The sequence below is a fragment of the Gopherus flavomarginatus genome, chromosome 3 (assembly GCF_025201925.1).
Source record: "Gopherus flavomarginatus isolate rGopFla2 chromosome 3, rGopFla2.mat.asm, whole genome shotgun sequence".
NCBI lineage: Eukaryota > Metazoa > Chordata > Testudines > Testudinidae > Gopherus > Gopherus flavomarginatus.
In genome coordinates, this window is record NC_066619.1 from 169,134,693 (window position 1) to 169,154,496 (window position 19,804).

Sequence of the window (19,804 nt, forward strand, 5' to 3'; positions counted from 1 at the left end):
ACATTGGCACTTTACAGCGCAGCAACTTTCTCGCTCAGAGGTATGAAAAAACACCTCCCTGAGCACAGCAAGTTTCAGCACTGTGCACTGTCTACACTGGTGCTTTACAGCACTGCCCGTGCTCCCAGCGCTCGGAGCTACACCTCTCATGGAGGTGGTTTTTTAGAGCACTGGAAGAGCTGTTTCCCAGCTATCTGCTGTGACTACACAAGCGCTTTAGCACTGCCAGTGTAGACTAGCCCTAAGTCTTATTGAAAGTGAATGGGACTTAGGATGTTAAGGGACTAAGACACCTCTAAAAATAGGATTTAGACATTGTAGCTGTGTCAAAAGCTTGTCTCTCTCACCATGAGAAGTTGGTCCAATAACAGATATTACCTGTTATGGCTTTGAGCTTTTAATGCACCTGAGACATTTAGGTATCCAATATAACCACATACTCTATTGTGTGTTGTCTTTTTCATGTTTGCCTATGTATATTTTATACTGTATTTGCATATACCAATATCTGTGATTATATTATACATAAGCATTGTATATAGATAACTGAAAAGCTTCCATATGACTACAAGGAGAACAGAATTGGGATCTACTCTTTTTATATAGAGACAGACCCTGAGAAATTTGATTCTCTCAGTTACATTACCGTAAAGCGAGACTAAATCTGAGAATCATTGCAGCTAAACCAGGGTAAAATTGGTATAACTGAGAAGAGAATCAGGCCCAGAACTGATAAGCAGAATGCACAAATGTAGATTCGGGGCGGGGCGGGAGGGAATCTTTTCACTTGTTTTAGAGTGGTAAATGGGAGGTTTCTTCCAATGAGTGGAGATGGGGGCTAGCCCATCAATTTCTAAAGATTTAAAAGCTTCAGTTTCTTCAAAATTAACATTCTAGCTCAATGGTTGTGAAGAAAGCCTTCAAACAAGAACTGCACTAGAGGAAGTGTGAACACTGATGCAATATCATCTTCCTGACTCTGCAGGCAGATAATTCCAGAGCCTCTGCTATTGTTCACATCTACGTCAAGCTATAGCAACAGTGAAGTTAACATGATTCTGGTTGGTTTCACAGCTGCTATTCATAACCCTGTAAACACTGGTGAAACTGAGAAGATTGATATTTTACACAGTTGGTACTAGGGAAACTTATAAGCAGTAGCAGGCACAACTATTATTCATGAGAAGAGGAGGAGCAGGATGCAACACACCTCTGTTCCTCCCCACCCCCACCAAAAATAAAAAGGCTATGGACAGAGTAAAGCAGCAAACACCACATACCTTGCAGTATCATGGAAGATATGGGAAGTACAGTAAAGAACCCGTGCCCTGGTAGCAGGGGAAGGCTAAATTAGTCAACCTTATCCTGCTCCTCTGGCAAAATTAGGAAGCTTCAGAGCCAGTGAGAAAGTAAGAGAAATTCCCTTTTGGGCCAATAGAGTGCTGCCCACATACACAGTATACAACAGATCTTTAAAGGAGTTATTTGAGACAGAGTTCCCAACACCTCATTATCATCATATTCTCCCTCCCACTACTGATTCCACAAATAAAATGGACCTCGTTGTACTCAAAATCCAGCCAACCCGACAAAATGGAATTTAAATAGATAGTGAAGCTAGAACAGTATCCCCTGCCTTACTAGAGCACCAGATGCTAGAGAGTAATCAAGCACCACTCGTTTATTTGTAGCCATTATTGGCCTGACCTGCAATATGCTGATGGCTTTCATCTCCCAGTGAAGGGAACTGAGGGGGCTCATCACATGGCAGGACATGCTCATCATTTTGCAGTAGAGGGATTTGTATTCCTTCATCAATTTAAATGCATACATATCTATTATATAGCATACATCATATACACACAGCATAGCACATCATGCTTCTGCCATTATGAATCTCACACAAAAAGAAAAAGATATTTGTTAATCTAAGTCACACCCACTCCATTTGAACACAAGTTTGTTGTGCATCCTAAGCAGCTACTTATGTAACAGCGAGTTTGCAGCTGCAGTAAAAGGGAGACAGAAGTGAGGTCAGTGGATGAATATTAACAAGGAACAAAAGCAAACAGCAGCTTGGTATTTCCCAAGCAATGACCTACTGCTGCTTCTGAGAAATGAAAATCTGATCAACCAACTCTATTACCGTGTTACAAACACACAGACAGCCTGCGCCTGCCTGGTTCCAATCAGGGTTATGCAGCACTCTGGGAAAGGATATGCCACGAAGGTCAGCTTTAATTCTGGCCAGCTTTAATTAAGGTCATAGTAACCATGTCTGAAACAAACAAATGTACAGACCAGGGAAAGCTTTTGGAAAGGCAAATCAGTGAAAATGACTGATGTTCTGGCCATGTACGTGCGTGAGTGCGTGTGAGCAATGGGTATACGTGTGAAGGCCCTCCAACAAGGACAAACACACACACACACACCCCAGCAGAGAAAGAATGCTATTTTTCGGGAATTTCCACAATCAAAAATGTAATCATAAAAAATACCTTATGCTGAATGTCCCATTTAGGGGATTAGTAAAGTAATCACAGTCTGCCCCAAGCATCTCTGTTCCAGGCATCCAAACACTACATATATTAGAAATGACATTCCTGCTCTGAGAAAAAGCATTTTAATGTAACTTAATGAACTCTTTAAACAAAGCCTTTTAAAATCTAGACAGAACATATCAGTGTTCCCATAAGGTATCAAGCAGCCTACTAATTTTATTTATTTATTTTAATGCCGGCGTCGGAAAAAAATCATCCCACTACTTAATGATATGGAAATCAGATGAATTCTGAAGTTCTCAGGTAGGCCACTAGAATAGATGGGTTTTGAACTGCAAAGGGTTGCTAAAAGGAGCTGTAAATCAAAATGCAGTACTTCAAGATCCTATTTTTTTGCCTTTTACTGACAAACCTGTGGGTCTCAGGAAAATATACATGAAATGCAATACAAAAAGAAAGGGAGAAAATTATCCATCTTGGGTACTATGCAGTAAGCAATTTATTTAGGAATGGATCAAAAGGCAATGTCAGAAATGTGTTAAAATGCACACAACAATAAGCTAGAGATTTCTGATATGGCAGGATAAGAATAATGGTCAAGAAAAGACTGCCAGCAGGTGCATCCTCAGTGCAATTTAGTCCTAAAGGCATCTTTAACAACAGCTCGTTAAGGTACATAAATCTCAATTCTTGCTATTTTTTCCTCACACTGGTAAAATGTTGCATCTTTGTTGGAAACTATAAAATGATCTGGCAAATAAATCACGTATCTGTATCTTTTATTCTGGGTTGCTAGCTGGGGGGGCGGGAGGGGGGATGTAATCAATTAAGACTAGCTCCTCATTTCTAATACCATTTTTAAGAATAGCAGTATCTAATTAGGAATTGATAGAAACCTTCCAAAATCAGAAATAAAAGTAGCCAAAGCTATTTCCCACAGAGACTCAAGAATGTTCATAAGCAGCAGAAGAGAAAATGACAGACTGCAGACTTGTGTTTTAAACCAAAGCTAAAAAAATTCACCTGCAGTATACAGCGTACATATACTGAATTACAGCTTGAAACACAGTACTAGTTACTGATACCTGACTGAATAACAGCCCAGCCTATAGATCCAGCACTGGAACAGAGTTTGTATGCAGCATTCAGCTTTGATGGGAAAGGCTATATGCTAATAATTCAAGAGGCGTGGATTGAAAATAGGAAGGAAAAGGGGGGAAGGGATATCACCAAGCACAAAATGCACCTTAATACTGCAAAGCACCAAATCAATACCCGCCCCCTCCCTGACAACTGCTTCAGATCAGCTGGACACATGAAACACCTGGTCCCCAAATGATGAAACAGAGCTCCAGGTCTTTCGGGGACTGAGGAAGGAAGGCAATGTTTGCACCCCTGGCCATCTTTACTGCATGTATCTATGTGGCTATGGGCTGCCATGTCTGGTAGCACTTTCATCTCATTGCAGCTAGCCTAGGTGCAGTCTGAGTGCAGAAATAATGGGGAAGGAGGCAAATGGGGAATAAGATACCAAAAAAGGAGAAAGGCGAAGGAGAGAGTATTACAAGTGCTGCTGCGGACACCTGTGTCCATGCCCTGCATAGAGAGGGAAGGGTGTGGGTGGGAATTATTCCTCATACCTTGCGTTTCCGATCTACCCGCTCCCTAGGGATTTTCCGCTGCTTTTTCCTCTCCTTCTCGAGATTTCTCTCCCTCTCATCGAGTTCGGCCTCCCGAACTTTTTTAATAGACGCAGCAGCATGAGCCATTTTGGAAAGGGAAACACCAGCTCCAAGGCATCAATATCCACCAGACGGATATCCAGACAATTTGTGGGGGGGGGGGTTCGCAGTGACCCTGCCGGTGAGCCAAAACTTCACAGTATAATCCACTCTTCCTCCTTCAGCATCTTGTGATAGGTCACAGCTCTGCTCCAGCCTCTGCTGCATTCATAAGTCAGCACAACATAAACATGTTCTAAATCAAAGCCACACACACATCTACACATACACACACATGTAGATAGCAGTCAGGTGATCTAATACGAGCCTGAAACCACTTCACATTTGCTGTGGTCGTCAGTGAAGACAAGCTTCAGATCAGCTGAAAAAAATCCATCCTTTAGACACACATTACCAAATTAGGAAGCTGTTTTGGGACTCCTCCAGACAGACTGTCTCTTCTGACTACAGCCAGGAAGAAGCCACCTCTGTGTAACCATCAAGTGGAGAAAAGGGTGGACAGCTCCTTCCAGTTTCCAGCATCACCTCTATGCAGGGTGAGAATAAAATGGTGCAGTCTGACTTAATGACTTGCTGCTCTTGCTGCTGCTGCTGCGACTGCCTGTGCTAAAGCACATGATATGTCTTTCCCCCCTTCTCTTCCTTTCCTTCTTCCCTTGCTTTAAATTGAAATTAAAATAAAAACAGAAGCAAAAGCTGCTGGGTTCAGAGGAGACCAGCTGCAGCCTGCTCCCCTGCAGGTAGCGACTTCTGTACTAAAGCACGGGTGACTGAGCCTGAAAAAGGCTGGGAATATTCAAGTCCTCATTGTGTCGTTTATGGATCCACATGAGACTGCATTAGGAGAGCAGCATTAAGCAGCAAACCAAATGCTGCTCTGAGGGGAACGTTAGCAAGGAGAGCATACAGCTCGGCCTGCCCTAGCCAGATGAACTCTACAGAGGAAAAATAATAATAATAAATAATAATAATAATAATAGAGAATATATTGGTCATTATTATTCACTGCCAGAGGCTATTTTCAGCCATTTGCTAAGATGACTTACAAAGCACTGTGTTGGGAATAAACAGGGATGATTACTGTTGTGGACTAGAAGAGAGAGACAAGAAGAAACAGATAGAAAGAACATCCTGTTAATTACAAAAATAATCATCCCCTCCCCAAACATCACAGACAGTAATATATAGCTTTAACATCAGGGCAAGATGGGGCTGTCATCCCCTGGCTACTTATCACCAAGCTAAAGCACCATCTCACAATACCAGTCCCATCTTCCGGTGTATAGTTTGCTGCTGCAAATATGTTAAGCAATCACTTATTGAAACAGGAGATGCTAAAACTTCCAGACATGTGTAGTTAAAAACAGCAGCCAACCTCTTGTGGACATCTGACCACATTCCAAACCAACCACAGAACTGGTAGCGCCAGATCGGCCCCCAGGGCTGGGTTGGAAGAGCAGGGATGCTGCATTGAGGTGCAGTAAAGATCTTTGCATAGCATCTGCTCAGACCATGCCAGCTATGCAAGGGACATTGCAACTTACTCACATCAGCACTAAAACTCACCAAATTAAAGACGGAAAAGGAAAACAATCCACCAAATATTCTTTACAAGATGGCCCAAATCAATCCCTGGTCTATCTCCTTTAACTTGAGTGGGTGTTCAGCAAGGATGAAATTGGCTCAACTACTAAAACTAGACACTATGAATTAATGATAAAACGGCATGACCAAAACATTAACAGATGTCTTGTGATCTGTGACATATGACAATGGCTCAAATCTTGGACCTAATCCATATCTCGCACTAGGTTTATACCCCTCTAACTCAGTAGTGTTTGTTGAGTATTATTACTGTGTATTATTATTATTATGTAGTATTACCAGAGAACTAAGATGCCACATTTAACTTTGATGATCCCACAAATATTAAGGGTCAAATTTTCAAAAAGTTGTTTTATATTTTCCATATGTAATTATCATGCATGGATATATAAAACAGGCACCGATTTGTGTGTGCCAGTCAAATAGCTGGATGCCTAAATATGCAATGTATGTATGCAAATACGATCACTGCATCCAAAACTTATGAATACAAATTAGATGCAGAGCTGAAGCCAACTAAGTATTTGACCCATAAGATGCAAAGGTTTGGGTTTCCATCCATAAAATCAGCAGTGTGCTGTCAATATTTCTGTAAGTTGTTCCCCACAAGAGTATCTAAGGTCCACTGACACCTGACATTTCTCGGAGGGGGGCGGGAACATTCTGACACCTCCTCCCAAAAAAATATTCATGCACTGCTCTCAGAGCACCACGTTTCCCTCTCTTATGGAGGTCCTGCAGGGAAACTCCAGCTGTTCCTCACAGCAACAGCGATGGCAGGTAATCCTTCATCCTCTGCTGGAAACAGTGTGGGCAGCAGAGTGATCAAGTGCCTTCCAGCTATGAGGAGTGTCTTGGGATACCCTCTGGCTCTTGAGATAGACAGGTCTCCCCTAACTGCTGGCAGTTTCTCCTAACTGTTGTGCAGGTGGATGGATGAGGGAGTGGCTCTCCCCTGTCTATTGTAGGAGGTTGGCAAGGAAATGAGGATCCATGGTCCCTCACAATACCAACTCTTCCAACTTCAGGCTGTGCCTGGACAGCCAGGTGGGGATAAAGGTAGGCTGCAGCTGCTATAAAACTTCCCTTTCTGGAATTGGAGGTTGTGCCTTTAAAAAAGCTGCACTTCCCAGAGGAAGAGTCTGGGCAAGGTGTTGTGATGCTCTTATTGCTAGGTACAGCCAGCTGGAACTGGACTGAGATTAAAGCAGAGCTCTTACAAGCACGTGTTCGATCCCTGAAACCACACAGAATTCAGTGTGGCTGCAGCTTGGCCCCACTGCATCTCCTTCTTGTGCACAACAAGAGTTGCCTGCAGGCGGTGGGAACTTACATGTGACTAATCCCCTCTCTGTCAGTGTAACAGAGCAGGCCTTCCTGGAGCACTCTCTCATGGCTCAAGGTCACCTCACAAGCATCCCATCCTGTTTCCTCATCATTAGGTTCCTCAGACTCCATCTTTGTGCTTCAGTTCAATTATGTCCTTACTGTGAGTTAATTTATTAACATGAAGGTTTCCAAAATAACCCAAAGTCAAAAAATATATTCCATCACCATGATGCAAAACCTAGGTTCTTCAGCTTCCCTCTTCTATAGTGAATTCCCAGTTTCTACTTTAAAGCCCAGACAAAAAGTGCAAAATAAACATGTGTTTAATGACAATGCAATGTAACCAAGGCCCACCCGTCCTTATGTTCTGACTCCCTCCTGGGTTCTTCCCACTGTCCTGTTCCTTGTCCATAACACTGGCTCACAGGAAGTGCTTTGTGTAGCTTCACAACTGGAACATAAGAGGTAGCAATGGCAGCCACCACCAGCATGAGAAACATTGAGGCAGTTAACAAGGCAAAAGAAAGGAGAGAATAGGTTGCAAAGAGTCTAGACGTCCTTTTTGACATTTATGAACCACAGATATCATCAATAGTGCACTGCTTATAAATAAGGCTAAGATTCTATCACAGTTATTTTTAGTAAAAGTCACGAACAGGTCACAGGCCATAAATAAAAATTCACGGAGTATGTGACCCGTCCAGTTCTTTACTAAAAATAACCTGGAGGGGGGAGGGGAGGCAGGGCTAGGTAGGGAAGAGGAATGTAGTCGCATAGGGGTGGGGACTGTCAAGCTGAGCTCAACCCCAGCTCCAGTGGCCAGAATGGGGGGGGGCGCAGCCACGGGGATCACATGGCCTCCGGTGCAGCTGTTGGGCAGGGGCACACAGCCCCAGCTGCAGCCCCTGGTAAAAGCCGCAAGGCTGGGACATGCAGCCCCGGCTCCAGCTCCCGCCAAGCCCGGGACCCGTGGGGCTGAGGCACGCAGTCCTGGCTGCAGCCCCCGCCAAGCCTTCCAAGCCGCAGGGCTGGGGTGTGTGCGGCCCCGCCTGCAGGGCCCGGCGCAAGCCGCGGGGCTTGGGCTGCCGGGTCCTGGTTCCAGTTGCAGGTCAGGGCCCACAGTCCCGCCTCCTCCTCCTGAAGCCCTAGAAGTCACAGAATCCGTGACTGCTGTAACCTCCGTGACTAAATCATAGCCTTACTTATAAAGCAAGACAGGAGCTATTGGTTTTCCAGAAGTTGTCTTTCCTGTTGCAAGGACAGAGCAATCCCCTTACTACAATTCAAGCAATTGGATTAATAAATTTGAAGCCATCAACCCGTCAAACATAATAAACATTGTAAATTAAGTGGCAATCAAGAAGAATGGGTAAAACAATTAACATATCAGGAGAAAGCATAAATGAGGAAGCATACAGAAACCTGTCAGGACACATCCTGGCCAAGACTGGTAACACCAGCTAGTGATTTTGTCTGCTTTAATCGCTGGGTGCTCAACTGACAGCACCTAAAAGAGGGTCTGGCTTTCAGAAAGTCTTGAGCACCCATCCTCTGAAAATCAGGCCTTCCCAAGGTGTCTTGAATGGGAAACTTGAAAACAGAGGCATCTCAAATCACTAGCCACTTTTGAAAATCTTGGCATATGGTTTAAGCTCTGGGCATACCAAGTGATATTGCTCGATGGACGTGTTTACAGGCTTAAAGTTTGCAAAGTACCTTGGGTTCCTTTGGATGAAAGGTGCTGTGGATTGTATAAATACTAATCAATCCAGTTACCAGACTTTTTCCCCCAGAAAACCTTTAATATGCTTTCATTCTGGTGATAACCCTCTCTTGCCTGTTTTCAGGAAACCTGGAAAAACAGACACTAATTGATCAAGAAAAGTGAGGTCTATAAGACTGTGGAAATAATCTCTGAAGGGAAATGGATGAAGCCCTATCTCCACCTTTTTAGAAATGGCCTATAGAAAGGAAACTGCTCTACTGGGAAGGTGGCTGGAGAGTGATAGGAAGCAGTGAGGGCACAGACACATCCTAAGCAGGTTCCCTTAACTACCCCCAGCCTCAAGATTCTGAGCCCTGGTCTACACTATGAGTTTAGGTTGAATTTAGCAGCATTAGATCAATTTAACCCTGCACCTGTCCACACGACGAAGCCTTTTTTGTCGATTTAAAGGGCTCTTAAAATCGATTTCTGTACTCCTCCCCAACGAGGGGATTAGCGCTGAAATCAACATTGCTGGGTCAAATTTGGGGTAATGTGGATGCAATTTGACAGTATTGGCCTCCAGGAGCTATCCCAGAGTACTCCATTGTGACCGCTCTGGACAGCACTTTGAACTCAGATGCACTAGCCAGGTACACAGGAGAAGCCCCGGGAACTTTTGAATTTCATTTCCTGTTTGGCCAACGTGGCGAACTCAGCAGCACAGGTGACCATGCAATCCCCCTAGAATGTTTCTACAGTCCCCCTATCATCTCCGTCCCTGAGGTTGTCGCAGATTAGAAGGTGAAAAAAAACGCACTTGCGATGACATGTTTTCCGAGCTCCTGCAGTTCGTCCACACTGATAGGGCACATGCATGGAGGCAGTCAGTGGCAGAGACCAGGGAAGAATTTCTGTGTTTGCTTAATGGCAAAAGTATCATGCCTTGCTAGTAATCCTGCCCGAGCCAGGTCACTGTCTCACATGCACTCCACGCTGTGTCAGCCTTGGGCAGGGGCATGACCACTTTGTGAGCAAGAAGGCCAAAGATATAGACATTGCATTAGGTAGCTTCTGTAGCTAGAGAAAATATTCCTGTGCATTCAGCAAAGTCTGTAGCAAAAATAGAGAAGCCCCATAGTCTAATGGTTATCACGTTCACCTAACATGCAAAAGCCCCTTAGTGTAGTGGTGATCACATTCTCCTAATACACGAAACATCCCTGATTCAAAACTGGGTGGAAACAGGTCACTGTTCCTTTTTCTGACTCCCCTCCTGCATTTTTAGTCTTAGAACAGACCGCACTGTGAAACTTTACTTTGAATTATATCAGTTATGAGTTAAATAACATGGATGCTCTTTCTAAGTTATAGTCCCGGGTTCCTTACCCTTTCAGCTGCTCTCATAAATTAACATTTTTCTTAGGGGCAGGGGAAATTTTTCATGAAGCCTTTTATAGGGACTAAATGCTATCTAGGACTCTGAAATAATCTTACCGTGGCCCATAGAGTGCAATCCTTCATTCTGGATTTGTCATTCCACAAGTTCAACTGCTCCTTACTACTGTCCAGGCTTCATGAGCCATGGGAGCAAGGAGCAGGCTGAGGTAGGTGCGACCACGCGGTGCTGCCGGCTGGGAGAGCAGCCTGAGGCAGAAGCCTCCAACTCGCATGATATTCCAGGCAGGATTGAATCTCCACGAGACAAAACGTAAAGAAGAGAATAACCTGGGGTCACTCCCACCTGGTGCTCTAAGAGGACGATAGCCATGTCTGTCCAGGCATCCCCGATCGACCTCACCGAGGTCTACTAGCTGAGCGGGGCTGAGCAGGAGCCAGCGGACAGAGCCCCCGCTGCTGGTCTGGGGCTCCTCCCGCTGTCTGCCTGGGGTTCCGATCATCCAGGCAGGCAGCAGGCTGAGCGGGTCCGGTGGATGGGACGCCGGAAAAAAAGGCTCAAAATGATTGTCTGCCATTGCTTTCATGGAAGGAGGGAGGGAGGGGGGCCTGACGACATGTACCCAAAACCACCTACGACAAAGTTTTTGCCCCATCAGGCATTGGTAGCTTAACCCAGAATTCCAATGGGCAGCGGAGACTGCGGGAACTGTGGGATAGCTACCCACAGTGCACCACTCTGTAAGACGATGCTAGCCGCGTTAGTGAGGACGCACTCCACCAACTTAATGTGCTTGGTGTGGACATACTCAATAGACTGTATAAAATCAATTCTAAAAAATCAACTTATATAAAATTGACCTAATTTCGTAGTGTAGACATGCCCTGAGACTCCAAACAACGCTGGACAAGAGTTTCCACATTCAAGGATGGCCTACAACAAGGGAAGGCAGAGGCAGCAGAGAGCAGATGGATCACACTTTGCAGAACAAGACTGCTGACAGCCTGCAGTTCACCAGGAACAACTCCCAGCACTGGCCTTTTGCAAATGAGCACTGGAGATAGCTCCTTAACCTTCCTCACAGTAGTTAACTAGAGGTTGGTTTTTTGTTTGTTTTTTGTTTGTTTGTTTTTTGAGGGGGTGGATAAATAAGGGTCAATTTACTAGTATAGACATCTTAATAAAAGGTGGAGTTGTCAATAAATGAACAAAGATAGCAAAGGCAAAGATTACGTAGATAAAAACAATTAGGTCGAGAAAAAGCAGTGAGGGTTAAATTTAAAAAAATAAATAATAAACCCCTCAGATATGTATGTTGTGGCCTTTCCTACCCCTATCCTTAGTTTATTTTTGACATTTTAGATTGTAAACTCTTCAGGGCACCGACTGTCTCTTCCTATGTATTTTTAGAGCACATGGCACTGATTACTACCTGATATTACAGTACCAGGCTGTCAAGAGGTTGTGAATGGGAGGGAGATGGGCTGTGATCCAATCAATGCAAGAGAATGTGGTGCACACTCCAAAAGGTTTCAGCACCCTGGGTAGAGGATTTAGGTCTTTTCCTGCTCTAATGTTTAGAATTTTTGATGCGAGGTGAGACACAAGTGGATAGCACACATTCCCCAGCTGACCTTTGAGCAAGCAGGGCTTAAGACTAGCCCTGCGAGTTCACTGCTACTTAAATTATTTACATGCCCCACAGAAACAGTTCTCCTAATTCAAGCAGAGGTCAGAGTTTGTATTTGTCTCATGCCAAATATTTGTCCTTCAACAGAGTATCGTGACTGCAACCAAGGAATGGTGGTATTCAGTTTTGAAGGAAGGAACACAAAGTACACGACCTGGCTCTGCTAAAGAGATGAAACATTTTGTTTTACTGTTGGGAGAGTTCCCTAACTATAGCAGAAAATGATCAGTTAGTGCCTTCCGTATGCAGCATTTCATAGATCTTAAAAGAAGAAACCCCTCTGCAGACATCAATCAAAAGATTAGATATTACAGATTCTTTTCAATAAAACTTTGGTTACCTCCTACATAGTGTGATTTTCCTAAAAATATTTCTTCATAGGAGGCATGCACTGTGAGGCTGCTGCACAAGGACAACAGCATATACCGCAACTCTGCCACAAATGGTTTGTAGGAGGGGAGTGGGAGAGTAGGCAGATGCACAATAAGACAAAAGGAACAGAACACCAGAGAAAAATGTGTCTTTTCTGAAACATATTTGTCATCATTAACTCTATAACTCAGGAGCCAGATGCATCTCTGGGATAAATTTAATTGGCTTCAATAGGTTTTCACCTGGCTCCAAGATTTGATGATTTGGCTCCAAGAGTTCACATTGTACAATGTTCTGTGTATTTTTTGCATGCACAGTGTGTTTTAGAGCTCCTAGATGTATCATGGGATCCACTGGTTGTCTGGGTACTTAATTATAGCTAGAGTTCCCCCTTGCCTGGTTTAGAACTCAAGGACCAATAATTAGCCTCCTGGCTTGATTCCCTGAATGTCAACATTGGTACAGCACCAGACATATTAGCTGGGGGAAGATTTTGGACCCATCAAAGATTCCTCTGCCTCCCCAACAATCATGGAGATGGGTGTGAGGAATGATCTAGAGGCCAAGTAGGACTCATGGGGAAGACAAAGTGTGGCTGAAAAATATTCTAATGGTTGTGTGAGGGACATGGCGGGGGGACGATGGTGGGAACAGCTTCTGACTCCAACTACCAACTAGGATGGGGATAGTGCCCCCCACCCACTGACTTCCTAGCATCCAGGAAGAGAGAGAGAGAGAGAGCCAAAAAGCAGGTTTGGATGAAAACAACTAACAACTAATAACTGGCAGGGGTGTGGCTTTAAAACAGACTTTTAGAAAAAAGGTAAAATGTAATTCTGCATGAAATTTAGAGTTGCTCTCAAATACAGTGCAGTATACATCTTACACATACAGTTAACTAAGGGCTCATCTACACTTACCGGAGAATTGACGCTGCAGTGATCAATGCATCGGTGGTCAATTGAGCGGGTCCAGTCAAGATCCACTAAATCGACCGCCAATCACTCTCCTGTCGACTCCTGTACTCCACCTGATCGAGAAGAGTAAGGGGAGAGCATCTCCCATCAACATCATGTAGCGTGGAACTCGTGGTAAGTAGATCTAAGCTATGTTGACTTGAGTTACGCTAGTCACGTAACTCAAATTGCATAGCTTAGATTAAATTTTCCCTTTGGTGTAGACACCCAACTGTGCTATTATCCTACCAGGGCTAGGTGTCAGACAGACATTATTCCCGCTTTTGATCAAGAAACACTTATATGGTACTTCTGTGGACTCTGCCTTTTTGGAGATGAATGTGCACAGGTACAATCAAGAGAGAACCAAATACATTTGATGGTAGGGGAGGGAGAAGTGTTAAATAAAAAATCCAGCATAACCAGTGCACAGCACTTTAATGAAACGGAAGGCTCCTACATACTGACAGTGTATTTAACTCAGCTATTTAAAGCAATTCTGATTAACTGTATACATCAATACATTTAGTAACTCAAATGGCTGCTAGCTTTCACAGACAAAATCAAACTAATTCTAATGAGAAGTATAAAAATGTGTCTAAATTTGGACTCTCAAGCCCATCATGCTATATTTGTTTACTGCCTCCTTTCCATCTTCCCCTCCCACTATTTAACCCAAACTCTTACAAAACTAATAAATAAATGTACTTGTTAGTTACACACTAATTGTGCCATCTTTTAAAAGTACAATAACTCTGCGAGAGAATTAGCAAGCATATTGTCCTGTAAACACTTCACTTTGTTGTTTGATGTTTTATGGAAGAGCAAAATTTAAAAGTAGAAACCAAGGCTCACTCTCTCACTGTCACATTACTGAACATACGAATATATCAAATGTTCCTGAAAGCTCTAGGCTGTGAATCACAATCACTGAACACGTACTGAAAAGATTAAATGTGAAACTATATTCCAGCATTTTTTCAGTATTTTAATCAAATCCATGTTATTAATTGAACAGAAACAATAGAGAACATGAAATGGAAAAACTCATTGCCTAAGGGAAAACTATATGTCACAATCTTTAACAGAAATTAGGTTGTCTTACCTTCTCTTCCTCCTTCTCTGAGATACAACCAGGGCTACAATTCATGGTACTAACCTACAGTAGTCAGCACTAAAAGGTCACAGTGGTATCTGAAACTCCACAAGTTCCCTTTGTACAGTACTGTAAGTGTGTCGTGCCTTGGCAAATGTTCACTTTAATACCAGTCACAGATATATCTCTTGTACACCAGAGCACAGTCATTTTAACAGTAACAATTGCAAAAAAAAAAACCACTTCATAATCATCTCACAAACAAATATTAATTAATTAGTCCTCCCAATTACTTCTATTTTCATAGATGGCACAATTGAGATAGTGATTTCATGATTTCCCCCCAGCCAATGATAGCATGAGTGTCACCAGCAGAGTTATATAATTCAGGAATAGAGAGAGGGACGAGATGGTAGTTAGACTCAAATCATAAACAAGCTCAAAATGAACCTTGCTTAGCATTCGAACTGTGTCCCTGATAGAGAAATTATTTCCATACCTGTCCTACAATCTAAGCACCAAGAGTGAGTGTTAGGGTATGTCTACAATACGGGGACTATACTGGTAACCTTCGGCACCATAATTATGGCAGTATAACCCCATAGCATAGATGCAGCCTACACCAACAAAAAGGGTTTTTCCGTTGGTGTAGGAACATCACCTCCCTCAGTGACATTAGCTAGGCTCATAGGCTGATAGAAACATTCTTCTGACAACATAGCTGCATCCGCACTAGGGATTAGGTTGGCCTAGCTATGTCGGTCATAGATGTGGATTTTTCACATCCCTGACCAACATAGCTAAGTCAACTTAACATTTAAGTGTATACTAGGCCTTACAAAAGCAGATCAGTGACTTAGAAGCACAAGTTCAGGGCCTGCATTCATAAGTCACTTAAGTGCATTTGAAAATCCCACCCCAAATGTGGAGTAAAGACCTTGGAATGCATAGCAAAGGGACAATATACTGATCATTTTTCTCCAGGTACACACACAACTGTAGGTTTATACTACTGACAATAGTACACCTTTTGCAATTTTCTTACTGCAATAAAGTTGCATTGCCTAGAAATGTAGCTTTAACTAGGCTTTTTCTTTGTTCTCATATAAATGACAATACTGAATTATATTTTAACTTAATCAACTAAGACAGGGGTAGGCAACCTATGGCACAGGTTCCAAAGGCGGCACGCGAGCTAATTTTCAGTGGACTCACACTGCCCGGGTCCTGGCCACAGGTCCAGGGGCCTCTGCATTTTAGTTTAATTTAAAATTAAGCTTCTTGAACATTTTAAAAACCTTATTTATTTTACATACAACAATAGTTTAGTTATATATTATAGACTTACAGAAAGAGACCCTCTAAAAACATTAATATGTATTACTGGCACATGAAACATTAGAGTGAATAAATGAAGACTCGGCACAGCACTTCTGAAAGGTTACCGACCCCTGAACTAAGACCTCATCCAAATTCAATGGGAGTCTTCCTATTGCTTTCAATGGGCTTTGGATCAGGACCACTGCCATTTAGTTCAAAACTTAAATGTGCCTTCTCATCCTCTTTGTGCATGCCTGTTTTACGCAGGTCCTTTCAACCACACTCACTGCTACTGCTTTTAAGTCATAGGAAGCAGGAGCCAGTCACATTGGTTACCTCCCCGGGACTGGCTAGACAGCAAACCAAGAGCATGAGCCTAGTGGGGAGGAGTATTTTCAATTTTCCTGCCCAAATAATGAGAAGTATTTGAGGGTTCGGGTGGCTGTGTAAATGCTGTCTGTGTCTATAAACTATCTGCACAAGTTGTATTCTGCATGGTTGTAGCCGTGTTAGTCCCAGAATATTAGAGCTCCTGAAGAAGAGCTCTGTGTAGCTCGAAAGCTTCTCTTTCTCACCAACAGAAGTTGGTTCAGTGAAAGATAAAACCTCACCCATCTTGTCTCTGCAAAAATTGGTTGTGAATTTTTGCATCCTAATTGGATACCCCATTAACTTTGTTAGGCCTGCTGAAACATAGTGTATTTCAATTTCAAGTATAACTGGTTAGAGAAGATCAAAAGAGGCAAGTGAAACTGAAAGTCATTTCTATGTATTTCACCTGCTTCCCTGACTGACTCAACCAATCTCTTGTGATTAAAAAGAAACCATTTTATTTGATTTCCCAGAGAAAGGAGGGGGCATTTCAACTGAACTGTCTGATCCAGCTGGAAAAGTCAGAATAAATTTTTTTCCTAACCCCTGTGTTTGTCTGACTAACCTGGATTAGTGTGGCCCAGCACTCAAGTACCTTCAGAAATTCCTCCAGCTATATAGTATTTTGGCTCAGACTAGAGTTAGTATAGCATAACCCAATTTAGAATGAAATATTTATCTTTCTGAAGCCAGAGCTCTGTTACCTCATAGCTGAGCCCTGCAGGGTCAGACAAACCAGGAAATTCACACAAATGGTCACAAACCTGAAACTGAACTATGCCTTTACAGCAAGATCACATCAGGGGAAAACTGGATTCATTCAAATGGGAACCAAGTCAAACTTCCGAAGCTGGGAGTCCACGTGACTCAGATCTCATAAAAAGATTTTTGAAATCCTTTCAGTTTGAACTTGGAAGAATTCAAATAGGCAGCATTACTCAAGAATCCCTGGTTGTGCATATAAAAACATGCATGACCTACTCACGTCATTCAGGTGAGCCCATTCAAACCCCGAATTAAATGTTTATTGGTATATATGTATGCAAATCAGGATTTGTGTGCACACAACTCATGCAGACACTTTTTAAAATCAGGTCCTAAACATAATGCACACTAATGTGATTATTTCCCAAATAACGGAATGACGACACAAAATAACTAGTAATTTTCTATAGTTTACGATGTGTAAAAATGCAGAGTGCAAATATATGAGGAATCTTTTATTTAAACTGTGATCTCTATACATATGTTAACTGTAACATTAGTCACAGTAATCTAGATAACGCTGGAGATTATGATGGGGTGGATTTTACCTTCCCAACTGCTCCACAGTCCACTCGTATAGAGTCTTGAGTATTTGAGCTTTCTGTAGTTGGTCTGGATGTCACCCTCAGAGAGTACACACAATTGTCCATCAGCTCTCACTAACTCTTATCTTGTACGTATTACTCAAACTACTGAGAGCAGTTCCAAGCAACTCTGTGCCTTCAACAGCCACATTTACAGTCTGTTGTATCAGAAGCTTCTAACAAGTCCAGGATGGCTAGAACAGCCTGATCTAAAGCCAACAGCACATCTAAATCTCTTCTCTCTGTTTAGTGCAAGCAAAGCTGTATGAAACAGAGATTAAATGCTGCACTGCAATACTTTACAGGATATCTATAGCCAAAGCCTGCCTTAGCATTTTTGGGATTGCTTTCAAAGCAAGTTTTTGCCATTGCTCACCATAACCCCAGCTATATCCGATTCCTGTTCATATAGGTCTTAGGAAAAAGGACTGAACTAAGGATTCTCAGGAGAGTTATCAAAACGATTCTCTGAGACGTGCCCCAAACTTAACCACATTGTTACACATATAAACTATGTGGGTTGATCGGTGAGTAGGTAGGTAGAAGTATCCAGCTGCTTGTTTCATCCAAACGGATGTATTTGCATGTATCAGCTTAAGTTTTCATAATGAAATGGGACTAGAAACTTACTTTAAAAAAGAAGAAAGCTTAGACTGCTTAACATCTTTATTTCCCCAAAATCACAAGGACCTGTGGTCATGGGCTTCATAGGCCCCAAAGACTGAATCTGCCTATAGACAGACTAGATCTACTACATAGAATTCATTTGCAATCCCTTACACTAAACATAGATAGCTGGACCGTGCCTTCAATGAACATCATTTTACTGGGGACAACAGTAGGTGGATGGAGTGGCCTTGTTACAGGGAATCCCAGGCTGACATAGGTCTGACTCAGGAGAACTGTGTTCCTGGGGTTCTCATGAAGTTCACACTAGAACTGCAGCTCAGACACCCTTTGAAATGGTGCAGCACATGATTTTGTAATAATCAAGCTCTGCTGCGTAGGCCTGGCCTCATCCTGGCCTATTCCATAGGGAGACTAGCACCACTGACAGACCAGTGGCTCCTATGTGGAGTGGACAGAAAGCGAGAGAAGGTCCTGGGAAACCCTTCCTTCCACTTTGTGCAACCGCAAAGGGCCAACCACAATTGAGCCCATAAAATACAATACAATCAAATAAAAATGTATGAAAAGTTGTTGGTGTGCTGAGACTACTACATATCATGCTGACCAACATTATCTCACTGTTTCCTTGTACTCCCTTGTTCCCCGTGTCCCTCTGTTGTTTCTTGTCTTGGGGTACGCAGGAGCGGTGACAGAGTTTCTGGCGCCCTAGGCAGAATTCAGGGAGTGGTATTTTGTGCACTCCCCATGGGGCGCGTGGGAGCTTCCGATTCCACTCCCATCGCGCCGCCGAAGAAGGACCCTCCGCAGTATTGAGCTGCTCAATTGCCTGCCACTGTTTTCTGCAGCATGTCAGCAGAAGGTCCTTCTTCGGCGGCGCAATGGGAGTGGAACTGGAAGCTCCCATGCGCCCTGTGAGGAGCGCACAAAATGCCGCCCCCTGAATCCTGGCGCCCTAGGTGACCGCCTAGGGTCGCCTAATGGAAGTGCCGGCCCTGGGGGTACGTCTACACTACCCACTGGATCAGCGGGAAGTGATTGATTACCGATCGCTCTGCCATCGACTCCTGTACTCCACCACAGCGAGAGGCAGAAGCAGAGACGACGGGGGAGCAGCGGCAGTCAACCCTACGCCGTGAGGACGCGAGGTAAGTCCACCTAAGATACGTCGACTTCAGCTACACTATTCTCGTAGCTGAAGTTGCGCATCTTAGGTCGACCCCCCCGCCCCAGTGTAGACCAAGCCTTAGATTGCAAATGCTTTGGGACAGAGACTGTCTTTTTGTTCTGTGTTTGTACAACATCTACCATAATGGGGTCCTGGTCTGTGATTGGGGCCCCTAAGCGCTACAGTAATATTATATATAATCAGTTAAACATCATGGACAGAAAAATGAAAAATGCTTCAGAAAGTTGAACTTAAGCATAACTGACCCTTTAAGGGGATAAAATTCTGACCTCAGCTGACTTTGTGTGAACTCAGCAGACTGCATTTATCAGCGAAGAATTTGGCCCTGCTATAGCGGAACCTGCATTAATAAGGAATGGCACACAATGCTGTTCTACCCAAAGAACACTGGAAATCTGACCATCCATATAGTTCACTGCTCAAACACTGTGTGAATGGCAAGGATCAAGGAGAAGAAGAATAGTCTCTGGGATTTTTATCAATAGAAATTAATATTGGAACATGGAAATTAAAGATGAACTTGAACTGAAATCCCAAATCCAAACCTCCTGA

The 19,804-nt window shown here is 43.2% G+C and overlaps 1 protein-coding gene across 16 annotated transcripts in view; it reads right to left on the minus strand.

The window, feature by feature from the left end:
- Positions 1-19,804, minus strand: part of ANK2 (ankyrin 2) — a 591,714-nt gene that overhangs the window by 294,754 nt on the left and 277,156 nt on the right. The window contains exon 1 of one of the 16 annotated variants that reach the window (XM_050943950.1): positions 4,142-4,991. The exons of 13 other annotated variants lie outside the window; for them this stretch is intronic. In XM_050943950.1, the coding sequence (XP_050799907.1) occupies positions 4,142-4,270 (129 nt within the window). In that variant the 5' untranslated portion in view covers positions 4,271-4,991. Of the gene's footprint in view, positions 1-4,141; positions 4,992-19,804 lie in introns of those variants that run through there. 2 more of the 16 variants (XM_050943957.1, XM_050943959.1) reach the window with 2 other exon arrangements.